At 38.7% G+C, this 18,919-nt stretch overlaps 1 protein-coding gene across 1 annotated transcript in view; it reads left to right on the top strand.

Moving 5' to 3' along the window:
• Window positions 1-18,306, top strand: part of LOC149222574 (uncharacterized) — a 64,528-nt gene extending 46,222 nt beyond the window's left edge. Inside the window, exons 3-4 of the mRNA XM_089387634.1 lie at window positions 17,828-18,129; window positions 18,214-18,306. Coding sequence (XP_089243760.1) covers window positions 17,828-18,129; window positions 18,214-18,306 — 395 coding nt within the window. The remainder of the gene's footprint in view (window positions 1-17,827; window positions 18,130-18,213) is intronic.
• Window positions 18,307-18,919: the final 613 nt, after the last annotated feature.

Here is an 18,919-nt window from a genome sequence, read left to right as displayed (position 1 = left end):
TGAGGAGAGATTTCCATCTTTGCTTGTTCTATTTGGAAGTGGGTGAGCTTTGTCAAAGTAAAGGAGAACTCTTGATGGACCCTGGGAGGGACTTGCACGACACCAAGGCTCAGGTTGTATTTGTTCCTTTTGTTACCTATTAATGCAAATGAGTCCATTCTTCTCAATAACTTGTTATTTATGAGTTGTTTCATGTACTCCTTGGTCTATGTGTTAAATATTTTTTATTCTATGAGATCATCAAGTGCTATTTAATCGTTTGATTGTTAGCGGATGCAGGTTTCAAAGTGAAGGAGGAGCTCATCCGGATCAGAGGAGCTGGACTGCTACAACAGCGCTGGACTACAGGTAGGATCTAAACACTTGATTTCCCATATAGTAAATGCATGTTTAGAGAAGGATTGCTCTTGTTTGTCTTGTTTGTCACTAGAGAGTCTTAGGCTCCTAGGGAGGTTGGTTGTGTCCGCCCAATCGACTCTTTCCGCCTGACAAATTGGCGACTCCACTGGGGACTCCATTAATGTGAAAGTCTTATCCTTTGTATGCAACTTTGCTTTGAGAAAAGTCATCTCTTTTCTGGTTTTTGGCTCTGTGACTTTGTTTTTGGGTGGGTTAGCTTAGGGTTAGATTCAATTTAGTTTTTCTTGAATTTTCCAGTAGGACGCACCCTCTGAGTGTTGCACAGTGCGTCCCTGCACGCACTGTCGCTGTGTGCACAGAGCAGGCCCGCACCTGGTTTAACTGGTTGCCTGCGTCCCAAAATTTAAGAAAATTCCATTTTTTGCATTTTTTCTCTTAGATTTTGCTTTTTCTTAGTTTTTACTGCCCAGATCCATTAGTCTCTTATCAAATATCTTCACCTGAGCTTGTTTCATTGGCATTCCTGCTTTAAGCTTTCATCAATTGGGTGTTTTGAGTCTCTCTTTTTGAGAAATTCTTGATTTGATTTCCTTTGGTCATTACTTGGAGGTTTCTCTCAACCCTTTCACAATTTTGCATATTTTTGCTTTCGTTTTTGTGTATGAGTGTTAATCGCCTTTGAGTGTTTTTATGTTTTGATCTTTGGAACTCTCACCCAATTTTCTCGACTTGCACTTGATTGGTTCTTAGATCACATTAGAATCATCTTATGTTTGAGAATTCTCTTGCATAGATCACATTTGCATAATTAGAATTCTCATTTTCAGAATATGAATGAAAAATGTGCATAGATTACATTTGCATACTTTTCAAGTGAATTGTGCTTAGATTACAATTGCATAGTTTACGTTCTGAAAAATCAATCGTAGATTTAGATCAACTTTCTTTGATTTGAATTTACACCAAAATAAAAAAAATGCTTTGGAATTGATTTGCATTAGTTTTTCTTGATGAAATTAGTGCATTAGAGAATTTGTTATATTTTCTCTTAGTGATCAATTTTTGCATTGTTGGAAGTGAATGGAAACTCTCTCCTTACTTTAGTTAGGATTCATTGAATTGAAAAGATTACATTATCATATTCGATTGCATTCAGTTGAGTCGGGTCATAACACCATTGGTTTCATATCCATTTACCCATTTGAGTAATAACAGCCTAAATAACACAGCGCTTAATTAAAATTCATCTAGTAATTTTTACATTTCTAGGGCTCTAAAACACCAATTTAGATCAGGCTAGTGTCTTGGAGTAGGAGAGTAATTAACTCTCCAAGACAGCAAAACCAAACAAGTAGCTCATCTTGTGGTAGGATAAATCCAATTGTTTCATTTGTACTCTGGGAAAGCTCCTCTTAAAGGAGAAGCACGAGCTCGTGTCCGAACCAGTGAGGGGATCAATCCTCCCTCGTTGGGAACGACGCCAGACACGCACGTATTACAAACGGTAAACCTCGTATTAACCATTGTCGAGGAGCCAGGGGTCACTTGTCGGTAAACCTTGGATTATTTTCAAGGAGCCGGCAAGGGGATTGAGCTTGATACTCTGCCCTTGCATGCTGTCGGAGTGTAGACTGTTCCCCCAGGTGCATTTGTTGTTGTTGGTGACCTTAGTGACCATTATCTTTAGGGTTCTACCCAAGGTGACGGTGGAGGGAAGATCCCACTGTACCTGGAGCAGACGTTGGCTAGACTCACTTGGATTTTTTGGGGGGTTCACTTCACTCGAGACGGTTAAAGTGGAGGAACTTGGTCTAGTCTATTCATTAAGCAGGTTGCCGGGGTAACTGTTCCACCCGCCACTTCTGTACTGAATTCTGCGATATTGGATTTCATCACCAGCTAGTGTTTTCGGTCCGGAAGGCTACTGTTTGTGTGTGTTTGACTCCTAGATTTGATAGCGCGTGTTAATTTTCTTGTTTTTACTTTTAGAGACCATAGGTGTGAATTGTGAATTTTAATTGTTAGGTGTGAATTTTGAATTGTTAATTTTGGTTATAGATTGTTAATAAAATTCACTGAAGTTGAATATAATGGCAAATGTTCCGGAATTTACCAACCTAGGAACCCCTCCTAACGAGAATCCTAGTACTTTTCCTTACTTTGGAAATGTTGGTCCTCCTTATATGGCTACTTTGTCATTACCTGGATTTACAATAGGTTTACCGATATGGTTATTTTCAACTTCGTTGGCCCAAAATACTCCAATTGTTCCATCTCAACTGGATGCTTCACCTCAACAGAGTTCACCATCTCAACATCACCAACCTTCTGTTGACCCTTTACCTTCTTCGCCTAATTTTTCTTCCTCCAGTTCTTCCTCTTCGCCTGGTAAAAGCCTTGATGCTAGTAACCAGGAGGCTAAGAAGAAGAAGAAAGGAAAGAAGAAGAAGAAGAAGAAGAAGCAAGATAAGAAAGAAGTCAACCAACCAACCATGGTTGTAAGTCTTAGTTGTGTTGAGGAAAATTCCGACATGCACCGTAAACCCAAATACCCTTGTAGGCTTTGTAAGGGTGACCACTTCCTTGTCAATTGTCCTGGTATACCAAAGGTCTTGGAAGTTTGGTCAGAAAAATCTCATCAACTTTCCGTTGATCCATCAACCAGTGATAGTCAGGTTCCTGGGAAAAAGGGTAAAGTTAGGTTTCCTTGTAAGTTGTGCAAAGGGAGTCATCAAACTCACATTTGCCCTCACATGGATGAAGCCTCAACATTGTTGGAAAACCTTACTATTCCACAGCAATAATTTCCAACTGGTTACCGTAAACTTTCTCCCAACCTACCGTCAACTGACGGAGTGATTGATCTAATTCCAAGTACAGTCGATCACACTCTCCCATTGGAGAGTGAAACTCATGTCACTCAGGTTGATGATCCATTAGTTGATCAAGTGGTTGATTCAATTTCACATTCGGTCGATCCCACTTTCCCTTTAGAGAGTGAACTTCATACCGCTCAGGTTCTTCTTGTTACATCAGATTCTTCTATGCCGGGGGGCATTTCACCTGTTTCTATAGAACCCCCTCCAAGTACTGAGGTCTTTTCCTTTGATTGGAATAGACTGACAGAACCTCGTCTTCCTTCCTCCATCCCTTTCCAAATCATTGTCAAGGCAGGTGGTAGAGACATACATCGTACTCAGGTAGATGAAGGTGCTTCTGTTAGTATTTTATCCTCAACTGTTTGGAAAGCTTTGGGTTCTCCTCAGCTTGCCCTATTACGCAGAATCTGAAAGCTTTTAACAGAACCATTAGTGAACCTTTAGGGATCCTTCCTAAGTTTTCTATTACCTTGGAAGGTAAAACTGTCTGTTTTGATCTTATGGTAGTTCGAGGTCCCTTGGATTTCAATTTACTCCTTGGGCGAGACTATGTTTATGCAATGAAAGCTGTCGTATCGACACTCTTTCGCGTGATGTCTTTCCCTCACAATGGCAGTATTGTGACTGTAGACCAGCTTTCGTTCCCTAGTCTTGTCTCAACTACCAATAATATGACACCCCTAAATGTTCCTGATTCTAAAGTGGTATCTACCCTGCCACGGGTTAATTATGTGGCAACTGGTCCCATGTTTTCAGTTACCGATGTAAGTGAGCCTCTCACTGTTTGCTCATCTTCCTTGGATTTAGATCCGGTAATTGACATGGAAAACTCTATGGGATTACTCGAACACGATGTTCTTATCCCTTTTGAGTCACTTGACATGTGTTCCTTCCAGAGCAGTATTCTTCCTTCTGATGAAGACCTCTTGGAAGCCAGGATCAAGGTGTGTCCATTGACATGTCTTTCTTCCAGTTGGAAGCCATGATCAGTGTGAACGAGGATAGTTTTTTCCTGTATCAACCTCGTTAAAAAATGAAATCAGTGAGTACGAGGAAGGTTCCTTTTACTATGTCAACCTCGTTAAAAAATGAATCAGTGAGTACGAGGATAGTTTTTTCCTGTATCAACCTCGTTAAAAAATGAAACAAGGGTTTCGAGGAAAGTTCCTTTTACTGTGTCAACCTCGTTAAAAAATGAATCAGTGTGTAACAAGGATAGTTCCTTTTACTGTGTCGACCTCATTAAAAAATGAATCAGTTGGTATGAGGACAGTTCCTTTTACTGAGTCAACCTCATTAAAAAAAAAAATGAATCAGGTAGGTTTTAGGATATGTAGGTAGATTGTAGAGAGGGTTTCGAGGAAAGTTCCTTTTACTGTGTCGACCTCGTTAAAAAATGAATCAGGTATGAGGATAGTTCCTATTACTGAGTCAACCTCATTAAAAAATGAATCAGGTATGAGGATAGTTCTTTTCTTGTGTCAACCTCGTTAAAAAATGAAACAACCCCCTTTTCAAGTTAAATCTTGAAAGTAAACCTTCATTCCATCCATCTGGTTGAATGCAATGAAGCTTGGGGGGCATGTACCTCGCTTTGCATCATTATCCTGGGGGCATGCGAACTTCTGGAGCATAGTTCCTTGTCTTGTGTCAAGCTCGTTAAAAAATGAAACAAGGAAGTCTTGAGCATAGTTCCTTGTCTTGTGTCAAGCTCTTTAAAAAATGAAACAAGGGTAGGTTAAGTAGGTAGATTGTAGAGAGTAGTCATGAGCATAGTTCCTTGTCTTGTGTCAAGCTCATTAAAAAATGAATCAAGGATTTTAGAGCATAGTTCCTTGTCTTGTGTCAAGCTCGTTAAAAAATGAATCAAGGTTTTTAGAGTAGAGTTTTTGTTAGGTAGATTGTAGAGAGTAGTTACGAGCATAGTTCCTTATCTTGTGTCAAGCTCGTTTAAAAAATGAAACAAGGGTTTTGAGGATAGTTCTTTTCCTGTGTCAACCTCACTAAAAAATGAAACAACTCCCACAAGTCTTTCCAAGATCTTGAAAGTAAAGCTTCATTCCATCCACCTCATTGAATGCAATGAAGCTTGGGGGGCATGTACCTCGTTTTGCATCATTATGCTGGGGGCATGTGAACTTATAACAAGCATAGTTTTTCGTTTCAAGCTTGCGTAAACATGAAACCAAATCCGAGCATCGTTCTTTTCCTGTTTCAAGCTTGTGTAAAAAATGAAACTACTTTGAAGCATAGTTTTTCTCTGTTTCAAGCTTTTGTAAAAATGAAACATATCTCGAGTCAATTTCGGTTATTTTCAAGACTCGTTAAACTCATGAAAATCCCGAGACTATTTTGCTATCTTTCATTCTCGTAAAACAAATGAAAATGCCGAGTTCTTTCCGTCTTTTCCTACTCGTAAATTAAATTGAAAGTCGGTCATCTGAGTACATTTTTATCCCTTTTTCGAACTCATTAAAATTTACGAAAAAGTGAAAATTATGAGTACATTTTTATCATTTTTTCGAACTCATTAAAATTTACGAAAAAGTGAAAACCATGAGTACATTTTTATCCCTTTTTCGAACTCGTTAAAACTTACGAAAAAGTGAAACCTTGGAGTTATCTTTTAAGCCCCTTTTCTGACTCCTAAAACATGAAAAGATTGCCGAGCGTTTCTTTTACACTCGTTAAAACGGAATTAAAAGACGGTCCCCTTATAGCCCTTTTCTGATCGTAAAAACAGGAAAAGATTGCCGGGTTTTTGTCGTTTCAAACTCGATACTGGAAATAAAACGACGTGTCCTTGATCACTTTTTACTTTTCAGGTCAGTGGCACTAATTATGAAAGTACTCCTTGGTCGCAAGATCAAGCGGTTCCCCCAGGTATTATTTTATACTTTTTCGGGCTTGAGGGACACAAATCTACGAAAAAGTTCAACTTGGAGTCTTCTTAAGTTTTTCAGACTCTCTAAAATTGAAAAACGTCGAGTTTCTCCTATACTGGACTCGTTAAACATTTCACAGTAAAGGACCTGTTCAATTACAAACAGGAACGAACCACTCCTTCCTAGGGTTCGAATCAAAACTAGGTTGGACTCATCCGAAGGATGAGCTTATAATCAAGCATATGTTATCCTCCTCAAGCTTGTTAAAAATAAAGAGGTACTTGCCAGAAGTGGTGGGGGAAAAGAGAGAAGAATGAACCTGTTTGTTATCTTTTGTCTCAGAAGAAACTTTATTACCACTCTTGAACACGACACTTTTCATTCACCTGGGTTGGGAAATCTTTTACCTCACAGTTGATCAAACCACTTTGAAAGTCTTCAGCCGGGTTCCGGGGATTAACTTTGAGTTATTCATCACCAAGCCATCTGTCGTGTCGTTATGTGTTCAAGAGGTCTGCAAGCAAAACTTTCATCTGCAAAATACTTGTCATCCATTTGACCATCCCTGAGTCAGTCCTTACAGCAACATTTCTTCAACTTGAACAATGATTTCGTGTTGTGGGCTTGCCTGCAACGGGTCGCTTTCTATCGACATCAGCACATTATCTAGAGAGATGACTTAGAAATCGTCAGTACCTTGAAGTCTGCATGCATCAATGGCAGGTTTCTCGCCTTTGACGTCAGTTTACATCATTGACTTTCGATCGAAGGATTCCGTGAAATGTTCGACATCAACTCATTCATTCACATCTCATGGATTGTACTGGGTACTTTGAGAACCATTGACATTACTGGTGGTCTCTCTCACACTCGTTAACAGTTTACATCATCGACTGGTAATCGAGTGGTTTCTACCATGTTCGACATCAACTCATTTATTCGCATGGCTAGAATCGTACCAATTCGGGAAGCGGAAATGAAGACCCTGGATCTAGTTTCCACCATCCAGGTTGCGAGGAGTTTTGTATTCATTATCTAAGTAGACTAATCATAAACAGATGGCTGCGCCCATACTTTGTCTACAAAAGTCTATGATTATGATGTACTGCAAGATCATTCCTGTATCAGAGTAGTTAGTCTGTTAGTTAAAGTTTTGATCTGAGTATGGGAATGCCTACCTCAGTGATGATATAATCTTATACATGTATTTTGTGTTGAAAATTGCAGGTTCTGACCAGGCTCTCCACGAGATAATCCTTGAAATGATAAAGCGCTTCACCCTTCCTAGATAATACAAAACCCTAATCTATTACAGGCTTCGCACTTTAGGGGGAAATCTGTTACACTAAAAAATGTCACCATGACTATTTACAGTTAGTATGGCTCTATCAACAGTCATGTTATCCTCTTAGGCAAGTCTTATGCCTCTACTCTCCATGTCAAACTCCAAAAAGAGAGAAAGTCTTTATAAATGTATTTATCTCTGGGTACGCAGGTTCTCTCAACCTTACCTGCGGGTACGCACCCAATGTTCACAAAAGCTGCGTCCTTGGACGCTCTGTATGTAAAGGGGCAGGTGCGTCCCCCTGTAAAGGTCAAAATGCGCAAGTTTCATCTTTAAAAAGTTACTTGTGGTCATTTCTAGAGAATTCTAGAAGGTTGTTTGACGTGTATTGAGCGCCTCCAGATGGTTCATGTACCCCTACCAAAGAGGAACTTATCCCATCAATAAGGGAGCTATCCCATCCAAAGAGGGGATTATCCCATTGATGGTGGACCTGAATAACTTCCTCTAGACCACTATAAATACAGGCATTGGGCCAGAAGGAGGCGAGGTTGGAAGCTATACATTTCTAAGGGTAAATGTTGTAGGAATTAGGACTCCCATTTAGAAGCTTGTGAGGAGAGATTGCCATCTTTGCTTGTTCTATTTGGAAGTGGGTGAGCTTTGTCAAAGTAAAGGAGAACTCTTGATGGACCCTGGGAGGGACTTGCACAACACCAAGGCTCAGGTTGTATTTGTTCCTTTTGTTACCTATTAATGCAAATGAGTCCATTCTTCTCAATAACTTGTTATTTATGAGTTGTTTCATGTAATCCTTGGTCTATGTGTTAAATATGTTTTATTCTATGAGATCATCAAGTGCTATTTAATCGTTTGATTGTTAGTGGATGCAGGTTTCAAAGTGAAGGAGGAGCTCATCCGGATCAAAGGAGCTGGACTGCTACAACAGCGTTGGACTACAGGTAGGATCTAAACACTTGATTTCCCATATAGTAAATGCATGTTTAGAGAAGGATTGCTCTTGTTTGTCTTGTTTGTCACTAGAGAGTCTTAGGCTCCTAGAGAGGTTGGTTGTGTCCGCCCAATCGACTCTTTCCGCCTGACACTACCGCGAATAAACCAATTAAGAAAGACGCTAGTGACTAGTAGGGTGTTGTTAAAATGATGAAGAATTTAACAAATGTAGTTACAAACTTGAAGAAGAGTGTCAAGGAAAGTTCTTCAAGCAGTGGATTTTTCAAACCATTTTTTAAATGCAACAATAACCCCCCAGCTGAATCTTCCTAGAGCTCTAATATAAACTTGAATGTCGAAGATATTGGATTGGATAATTTTTGCACGTTTCATCAAGTAAGTCACTTGGAAAATACTTTCCCACAATGGATTAATTCTATGAATCTGGTAATATATAAGCTACTAGATCATCATTCTATAAAATACCAATTTGAACAATTGGTGGAAGAAGAATCTACACCAGTAGATGATAACTCCAATGCAGGGTCAATTATGTTATTGTGGGATGTGGTGGTTGGCGAAGAGAAGAAAATAATCTGAGAAGTTTCAATTGGAGAAACACAACAAGGTAAGGCCACTAAATCCTACAACTTATAAATCAAAGGGTCGGTAGTTGAATGTAATCATCACTATAAAGGTAGAGCCTTATTGATACCAATACTTCCTCCAAGGAACAACAATAATAATTTGACTTCTCAATCCAAAAGCAGTAAACTAGCCAAATATGCCTTAGGAAATACCAGAGCAAATCCAAAAGCCCCTAGAGTATCTAGTAAGTCTTCTCAAGTCACACCTCCAACCCACACAACCAAGGACAAGAAGGAAGGTGGGTTAATGGAGTAAAACATTGTTGATGATATGAAGAAGACTTGAGCAAATGTGACACCTTATGAGATGGGTCAAATTCCCCAATAAAGAGTGAATAATCCAAACATTCAACCCAACCGCTACACCAAGTAATTCTAGTTCTATATCCACCAATTCTAGTAATACCACATTAGTTTCTTAAACCAAGGCCACATAAACTAACAAGGTTGTAATTAATGTAGCATATATTGGAATTCATTCTAGATCACAAACACCTCCTTTTCTATTTACTATTGAGATATTTAATCACAAATGCATAACTATTTAGTAGATTCCAGTGCTTCAACTAAAGTTATGCCATGGTCAATTTATAATAAAATCAACATCGCTCCAAATAAAACCAATGCCAAAATCATAAAACTAGATAGGATTGAAGTACAAGTAATTAGTGAACTCAACGATGTACTCACTCGATTATCATTAGATCCAAGGTTCATCAAAATCATTGATATAGTGGTGGTTGATATACCTAAAGCTTAAGGTCTTGTTTTGAGTACAAGTTGGTCCCAAAAACTTTAGGGATATTTTGCTACTAATTGGTCTCACCTACGGCTCACATACAAAGGAAAGAACAATCAAATAAGATAGGATAACAATCCACACATGACGTATACCATGACATAATTAGAAGGACCCAATGAACCCATCAAGTTTTCTTAGGAAATAGTGGGAAAATTCTTTTTGGAATTAGAGATTGGCTGCTACACAACACAACTATCATCGGTATTGTCATACACACCATCATAACTCCTTCCCTATAATCTAATTGGTGTGAACGAAAATTTTATCGTAGATGTAAATAACATTAGCTTAGATAATAATAATTTTATAAATAATAATATATGGACTCTATATTATGATGTATCAAAGACTCAAGGTGGAGTTGGTGCAGAATGCATCTTGCTAGACCTAGAAAAGAATAAGAGCCTATTTATTGTTGCCTATAATTTGAATGTACAATAAACACAATAAAATATGAGGCATTGATTTTTTGATTAAATAAAACCATCAATCTTCAGGTAGATGGCATTAAAGTAGTTGGTGATTCTGAAATAATTACCAGGCATGTACGTAATACAAATCAATGTTTATCTCCTCATTTAAATCACTACCAGCAAGAGTTATGATAACTCATTTTGTCATTCCAATTTTTTAATAATATCTCAGTGCTTAGATATAAGAATGTTGTAGTTGGCACTTTGGAAAATGCAGCAGCATGTTTTATTCCCCTTAGAGATGGATTTTCAATTGAAATAGTTTATAAACCCATAATTCTAGATAATGTGACTAATTTCCATGTTTTCAATGATGATGAAAAGATAATGGATTTCCTCACTAACTCGGCTATATTTAAGGACGCGACCATTGATGATGGTGAAGATGAGAATTCTCTAAAGGTGGAAGCAAATCTACGAAAATGAAATCCAATGCCAAAAGGTATTGTTACATTTTAAAAGTTATATGATTTCCAAATCCATTTTAGAAGGCCCCCAAACACTAAAAGGCAATGATTAACATTAATGCATGAGAAAATAAACTCGGGTACTAAAAAGGATCCCAAGTTAGTAAATATCAGTGTGTGTTGCACCCCAGCAAAATGCCAATCATTTATACAGTTTTTCAAGCAGTATTGAGATATTTTCGTCTGGACTTATAAACTTATGACAATCAAATCATCCAAAACGTGATTCCCATAAAGGAGGGTGTCAAGCCATTTTAACAGAAGCTACGAAAAGTACATCCAACCATATAATCACTTATACATAAAGAGTTGAAGTAGTTGTTGGATGCTAAGATTATCTTTCAAATTTGACATTCCACTTGGGTTTCTAATTTGGTCCCTGTCATAAAGAAATCAGACGACATATAATTGTTTGTAGATTTATGTAATCTTAGTCGTGCCTCATATAAAGATAATTACCCCATTCCATCCATGGAATTGATTCTTCAAACGATCTCAGGTTCTGAAATGTGATGGATTTATTGGTTATAACCAAGTTCTAGTATCTGGACCAGATAGGCTAAAAACAACCTTTATAACCAAATGGGGTACATTTTTCATATAGATGTATGCCTTTCAGGTTGGTAAACGCCAAGGCCACCTTTCAACGGGCAATGGATGTCACTTTCAAAGGATTAAATGGGCATAGTGTGGTTGTATATCTTGATGACATGACCATATTTCCTAAATATAATCAAAACATGTACATCATCTCAAACAAATTTTTTAGTGTTATTGAAAATACGAGATCTCACTCAATCCCAAGAAAAGTCTCTTTATGGTATCTGGGGTACATCTCTTAGGACACATTTTTTGATTTTTCTACAAGAGCACAAAAGAATATTATTTTATGTCAGATAATTACCACCTAATGATTCTTCACATGGTATTCTTATGTCGCTGATATCACTAAGCAATTACACTTCAAAAAGTATCAACAATAAATACATCAAAAATAGTAAAGATCAAAGAAATACAAACATGCACAATAGAAACAATATTTTTACCATAAGAAACTTAAGATTTTGAGAAAACCCAACAACTTTTCATAGGATAAATTATTCTTCAGCAAGGTTTAAAAATCAACAGTTTCGCCTAGAAAGTTGTTCCAAGAATAAATCAAAACACCATTCAAAATATGGTCGAAGTAGCAGCATGTCAATGTTGGTGAAACGGTTATCCAACAATAAAACTTCAGCCCTGAGGATCCTACGGTCAACTTTGGTTGAATGCTATCAAATTCTTGCGCACATGCGACCCTCCTATAGCTCAATCAACTTTGGTCAAACAAAACCCAAAACAATCAAGTCTACTTGGGTCAAACTCAATCAAATGAGAGAGAAACATCTCGGATGAAACAATCAATTTGTCCTCCTTTTATCCACATGTGTGGTTGTCCAAGAGACCTCATAAATATGAAGAAGAAACTTGCTTGGTTGGTGGAGAAAATGAGATGTCACATCACTTATATATACTAGTCAAAAGGGGGTAAATTTACCTAAGGGACACACCCTTTCAAGAGTTTGTCCAACTTTCCTTCCTAGGCTGACTTGGTGACACGTAAAAATAAATTTTTAATTTTAATTTTATTAGGCTAACTTGTAGACCTCTTTGGCATGCAGGAATACCTCTCAATTCTACACAAAAATCAACACTCCCTTTTAGCGAGAGAGGTATTCTCCTTAGCTATGAACATATTTTCCCTTAGCTAAAATTTCTTCTTCCTTAAGAAAAAATTATGGGCTTATTATGTTGATTTAGTGTCTCCCTCACATGCACATATACAGGCCACTCCATCCTCGAGTAGGCAATGTGACTCCTCACATGCATGTCTATAGATCACTCCATCTTGGAGTAGACAATGTGAGTATCCTTGGTCGTTTTACCCATCGCCAATTTAGCATGGCCTAGACAAATTCCTTTATGGAAGCTCAGGTAAATGTATTAATCTTCTTTCGTCAAATCATCATGACCTAGCCAAAGTACTTCATGGTTTCTCAAGAGAGAATTTTCCCCTGGACCATTCACCCCTAGTCAAATAAGCATGGCCCAGCCAAGTCCTTCTGGCTTCTAGGGTTAATTTCATTTATCTCCTTTGGGCAAATCAGCATGACCCAACCAATTCCTTTAGTCTTCTTAGGATAAGATATGTTCAATCTTTCAATTTGACCTACGCCGTTCATCGTTGGTCAAATGACCCAACCAAGTCCTTATCGTTTCTTAAGTAAAAGTATCCATCTCCCCTAGTCAAATAAGCATGACCCAACCAAGTCCTTATGGATTCTTGGGAGATGGTCTTCCTAATCCTACAAAGACATCGATACTCCCTCCCAACAAGGGAGCCATTCTGCATCAAACCAAACTTGTCTCTGAAGTATAGAAACTTTTCTCTAGACAGAATCTTGGTGAGAATGTATGCAATATACTTGCCCATGGATATGTACTAGAGATTCACTACTCCTTTCTACACCATGTCTCAAATGAAGTGGTATTTGATCTCAATATGCTTTGACCTATCATGGAAAATTGGATTCTTTGAAAGCTTAAAACAACTTTGATTATCACAAAATATCAGGTCACCACAAGCTCTTGATCAAATAGCCCTACACTTAGCTTTCAAAGCCACATTGCTTCCTCACTTGCAGCATTGGTTTTGATATACTCTACCTCTATTATATGGAGTGCAACATAAGTCTGCTTCCTACTAAACCAAGATATCATAGCCGATCCCAAGCTAAAGCAACACCCCTAGGTGATTTTTTGTTCTTTGCACTTCCGACTCAATCTATATTTGTATATCCTTGTAGCCTCACTTCACCACCCAAGACATATCTCAAACCATATCCAACTATACGACATAGGTATCTCAACACATGTTTTGTCACAGCCTAATGTATGTGCCTCAGATTAACCAGTACTGGCTCCAGTGTTCATTGCAAAGCAAATATTCATCTTGGTATTAACCAAGTACATTAAGGATCCAATCAATCGCTTATACATCATGGGATCCGCCAAATCTAAATCTGAAGAAGAATCACTTGGCTGATTCAAATTGGTCACCATAGGTGTAGCCATGGACTTGCAGTCCATCATAAAAATTTCCTCAAAATATAGACAATGTACTTCCCTTGTCTGAGGAATATCATCTCTCGTCTCTACTACACCTCCAATTCCAACAAACAATGCATCAAGATAAGATCCTTCATCTCAAAATCTGAGGCTAACTCCCTCTTACAATTGAAAATACGTCTCTCTGCCCATGTGGTGAACAAATCATCAACATACAACACCAAGATTAGAGAATCACCATCAATAGCCGCGTGGAAAAGATCTAAATCTGCAATACTCTTGGTGAAGCCCAAACTCATAAAGTATCCATCAATCCTATAATACCAAGCGATAGGTACCTACTTTAGTTTATACAAAGCCTTCTTTAGTTTGCAAACATGGAACTCCTTCCCATGTACCTCAAATCCATAAGGTTTCTCTATCTACACTTCCTCCTCAATTACATCTTTAATGAATGTGGCCATTACATCCATCTGTTGTATATTCCAACCCATAACATAAGTAAGAGAAACAATATTTCTATTAGAAGTGTACCTAGCAACTGGAGCAAATGTCTCCTCATAGTCCACTCCCTCTTTTAGGGAGAACCCTCTCGCCACGAACCTCACTTTTTACTTCTTCATGTTGTCATCTATCATATGCTTGATCTTATAGATCCATTGGGAAGTCACCATTGGCTTCCCCTCTATTCTCGTAAATATCTCCCACACATCATTCTTCATGATGGACTAATACTCCTCCATCATGGCATCCTTCTAAACTTGTTGGCATGTTGGCTCCTAATTACTAGAAGGTTCGAAATCAATGATTTGTCTCATAAATTCCATATAACCTAAGTACATATGTGGTCATATGTTGTCTATGAAAGTACCACAAGGATCTATATGCCCCTCTGCATCCTGTAAAGTGTCACGAAGTCGTGCGGGACTCTTCCTGGTTCCTGCAATATCTCTTAGTGGATGCACTGAAACTGCCAATTTCTAGCTCTTGTAATATCTCTCAGTGGATGCACTGAAACTGCCAGTTTTACTAAATCCTCTTAGTCATCTGAAGGATTAAAAACTAGAATAGAAGGACCTATACCTACATCCTTTGGAGCCTCCTTCTCCTCATTATCAATCTCCATGCAGGACTGTCTAGATTTCCTTAAGGCTACCTCCTCATCAAAATTAACATCCTGACTAACCTCAACCTAATGTTGACCTGGAATGTATATCTTGTTAAGGTCATCCCACAAAAGTACCCTTCTTCCTAGAAGGTTCTAGCTTCTTCTTCTTCTCCGTGGACACATGAACATATGCTGGAAAACCAAATATCCTCAAATGACTAACCTCTGGCTTCACTCATGTGAATGCCTCCTTAATATTCTTGTCCTCCAATATTTGATGAGAATTCCAGTTCTAAACATGAAGAGTTGTGCTAGAAGACTTTTCCAATAAGAATATGGGTGGATCGTGATCATGAATCATCGCCTTCACCACTTCCAAAATAGTCATATTCTTCCTTTCTACAACTCCATTTTGTTGTGAGGATTATAAGGAACTATTCCCTCCCTCTTGATCCCTACCTCCTATTCACACCGTTAATCCTCTCTACAGATAGAGATGATCTCTCTAGCCCAATGAGTGGGTCTATCAACTAAAGGAGAAATCAACTACACATGTTCCTAGATTATGATCGAAAAATAGAACAAGAGAGAAGGCCTACCTTGCTCTGATGCTAATCCAAATTCCTTTGTTGAGATCCTCGAACTGCTTGTGTCAAGGTCTTGTTCCTGCTTCTTTCAGTGCTTATGCACCTGCACAAACAACCAAGAGACAACAAAGCATGCCAAAACCAATATAAAATCCAATAATAATCTATTTAGCTGATCAAGGAATGCCAAACCAATACATACATGAACATATATATTTTGGGAAGATGAACCAGCAATTGTATTATTATTTAAAGAGTAAAGGGGAAACTTACAACCATAGTCTTGATGTTGAAAGTATCTCCTTGAGTGGTAATCCAAATCCAATCCAAGAAACTCTCCAACACTCCTTCTCCAAGTCTAATGAATAACCTCTAAGCAAAAGCTCAGCATAGTGGTGAAAATGGACGTAGATCAACCATTTGGGAATGGTAGAGGGGAAATTTATAGGCTCGAAGAGGGATTTAGGCCTTCTCCAAAGATAGGATTAGGCCCACATCTTAAGGAGGTAGCTCATAGGGATGAGACCAAAAGGTCAAAATAGGAGGATTCGACCTCATCTATGCGAAACCACCTCCAGATCGTTGGTCTGGAAGCTTCTAGATCATGAAGCTTCTCATCCTCTTTGGGAAAAATTCCTTTTTGAGACCATCATGGGTATGAGAGAGAACAAAGAGATATCAACATTTGCTTAACAAGGTGAAATAGGTGATCATCATGGTTTTGAGCTTCATAAGGGCAATTTTTGGAGATTAAAAGCTCATTTTAAAGCAAAAAATGTTGAATTTTATCCATGGAAAAGCCATTAAAAAGTGTTTAAATGTTGTTTGCGGGAAAAATATGGTCCTAGAGTGGAAAGAAAGAGGCCATGAGGCCGAGAATCACCAATAATCTCAAGGTCCAACATGCATAAATGCTTTGAGGGATTGTGGCCTACTAAAATTATTCTGGACCATAGGGTTGACGACACAGATGGAGTTGTTACCCTATTTGATCAGCCTTTGGGATGTAGATAGTGATATCTTCATCATCAAAGGGCAAGAACTGGAACTAGAGGAGATGGACATCTATTTCATCATGGGATTATCCCAACAAGGAGAAGCCATTCAACTCTTTGGATCTCGCCAAGGAGGTGAGAGTACCAGGAGTCTAGTTCATAAATATTATCTTGGTGCTGAGATAACTAACGGAGGTAAGGTGAAGATTGCAACAATCACTGATAACCTCATTTTGAGAACAATATTGTTTGACATGGCGCATGTATCTGGCACGCAAGCTCTTCATGAGGCTTACAAGTCTCAGTTTCAGTACGCTATTGCTTGTTTGATCCCCACCATCTTCAGTTGGTGTGGAGGTCTCTTGGCGAACATGAAATTCCAACTGACCAAGGGTAAGCTTAGACACCTGAAGTAGTTTGGGTTTGGTTCCATACTGGTGACCTTTTTCTTGGAGCGAATACCTCTCTCCTGGTATCAATGGGCAGACGTATATGTTCATAACATGATTCAATTTTACAAATGACGCAAATGTCTATCAAGAACAAAATTTGCTAATGCATCTGTTAATCTATTTAAATTACGTGGAATATGTTGATATGTGATATAATCAAAATTTCTTTCCAGCAATCTAACACGTAGATACATACACAATATTTGTGGATTTCTTACTGAATAATGATTGTTTAATTGTAACACAACGAGTTGTGAATCCAACTTAACAACTAAATCACTAATGCCAAGAGCAATTGCTTCTGACAAGAGTTCAATAATTGCTTCATATTCAGCAATATTATTGGATTTTCGACCAAGGCAGATACCTTGTAAGTTAATCAACTCGCCATTAGGGTCATAGAGTACCTAAGCTGCGGAAGAGAGGTTCTGTGTGCTATGGCAAGCACCATCAGCAAAACCAACGTAATGACCTGATGACATCTGCAAACCGAGTGGAACATAGGGTAAGCAGAAAAACATATGTCTGCAAAGCAAGCAAACACACCAAAAATCAAAATGCACACTAATGAAGTAACACACTAATGTACAAAAGTTATCATACGAATTTCACACATAATACTTTTTGAGGGAGTCCATTTTTGGACTCAAGTAATAAATCAACATAGAATAAAACAGAAGTGTCACCGTTGACATGACATGTAAGCATCGACTGTGCCAAACAATAGAGTAAAACTCATAAAATCTGGTTTTGTCCCCACTGAGGGTTACCTTGCCCATAAGGAGGATTCGGTCCTGAGTAGATTTGATATTGCCCTGCCATAAGCCGCTGATGAGCATTTTACGAGGCATACGGGTTATAAGGATGTTGAACCTGCTGACCCTGGACGTAAGGATTTTGAACCTACTGTTGTAGGGGTTGACCTTGACCTTGCAAAGTCTGATCTTGTTGATAGGCATATAAGGCTTACAACTGCCAAGGTTGACCTTATTGCTACAAAGGTTGGCTTTGCTATTGTAAAGGTTGGCCCTACGGCTACAAAGGTTGGATTTGCAAGGACAAATTTTGGGAGGACTGTTGAACAAACCACATATGCGTCTGCAAAGGTTGTTGCAACTGTTGCAAAGGTTTCCCTTGTGGTTTTAGCAGTTGTCCTTGCTGCTGCAATGCTTACCCTTACTGATGCAAAGATCTCCCTTGCTATTGCAAAGGTTTCCCTTGCTGCTACGAAGGTTTTCCTTATTGTTGCAAGGGTATCTAGACAGTTCCTGGGGTTATACCCTGAGGGTACTAATAGTTCTTGAATTGGATCTGGCCATACCCACCAGGCATAGTGGACTGGCCAGGTTGAACATAAGGCCCAACTTAAGGAATGTAAGGTGGATTCACCATAGCTTGCAAATCGTATGGCACATAAGCCGGTTGGAATGGGACCTGAGCCATATATGTCTGCTAGTATTGGACATTACCTGAACCAGATGGACCAGCAGGGTTAGGAATAGCACTGTAAAAGGGTTGATTCATTCCAACCATTTGAGTTTGTAATCCACTCACACTGGTTTCGCCAGACATAATGGGGATATTTGGATCTTTTCCCCCAAGTGGTGGCATAATCTGTACACTTATTGGAGGGATAAAAGAACTCACTGAGACTTGACCTAAGACCATCGGTTGAACAGGAAAATTCAGTCGAAACAACGAAACAAGCTGAGACAAAATGGTAGGTTGAACATAAACTAAAGTAACTGCAGTTTGCACAATCAGTCGAGTGATCTTGTTCTGAACGAAGGGACCTGACGTAGGCATAGCTTCGGAAGACCAGATGGGGTTCTAATACAATGACGAGGCACTAGGAGTGCCTGAAACCAACTAAGCAGGAGAGGTATAACCATGTGGCAATATGGGCTTATTAAACTC

The sequence above is a fragment of the Pinus tabuliformis genome, chromosome Q (assembly GCF_031772625.1).
Source record: "Pinus tabuliformis cultivar Carrire ecotype Pingquan chromosome Q, CPIR1, whole genome shotgun sequence".
Lineage (NCBI taxonomy): Eukaryota > Viridiplantae > Streptophyta > Pinopsida > Pinales > Pinaceae > Pinus > Pinus tabuliformis.
The sequence above is the reverse complement of the archived record's forward strand: the minus strand, read 5'-3'. Positions and strand labels throughout refer to the sequence as shown.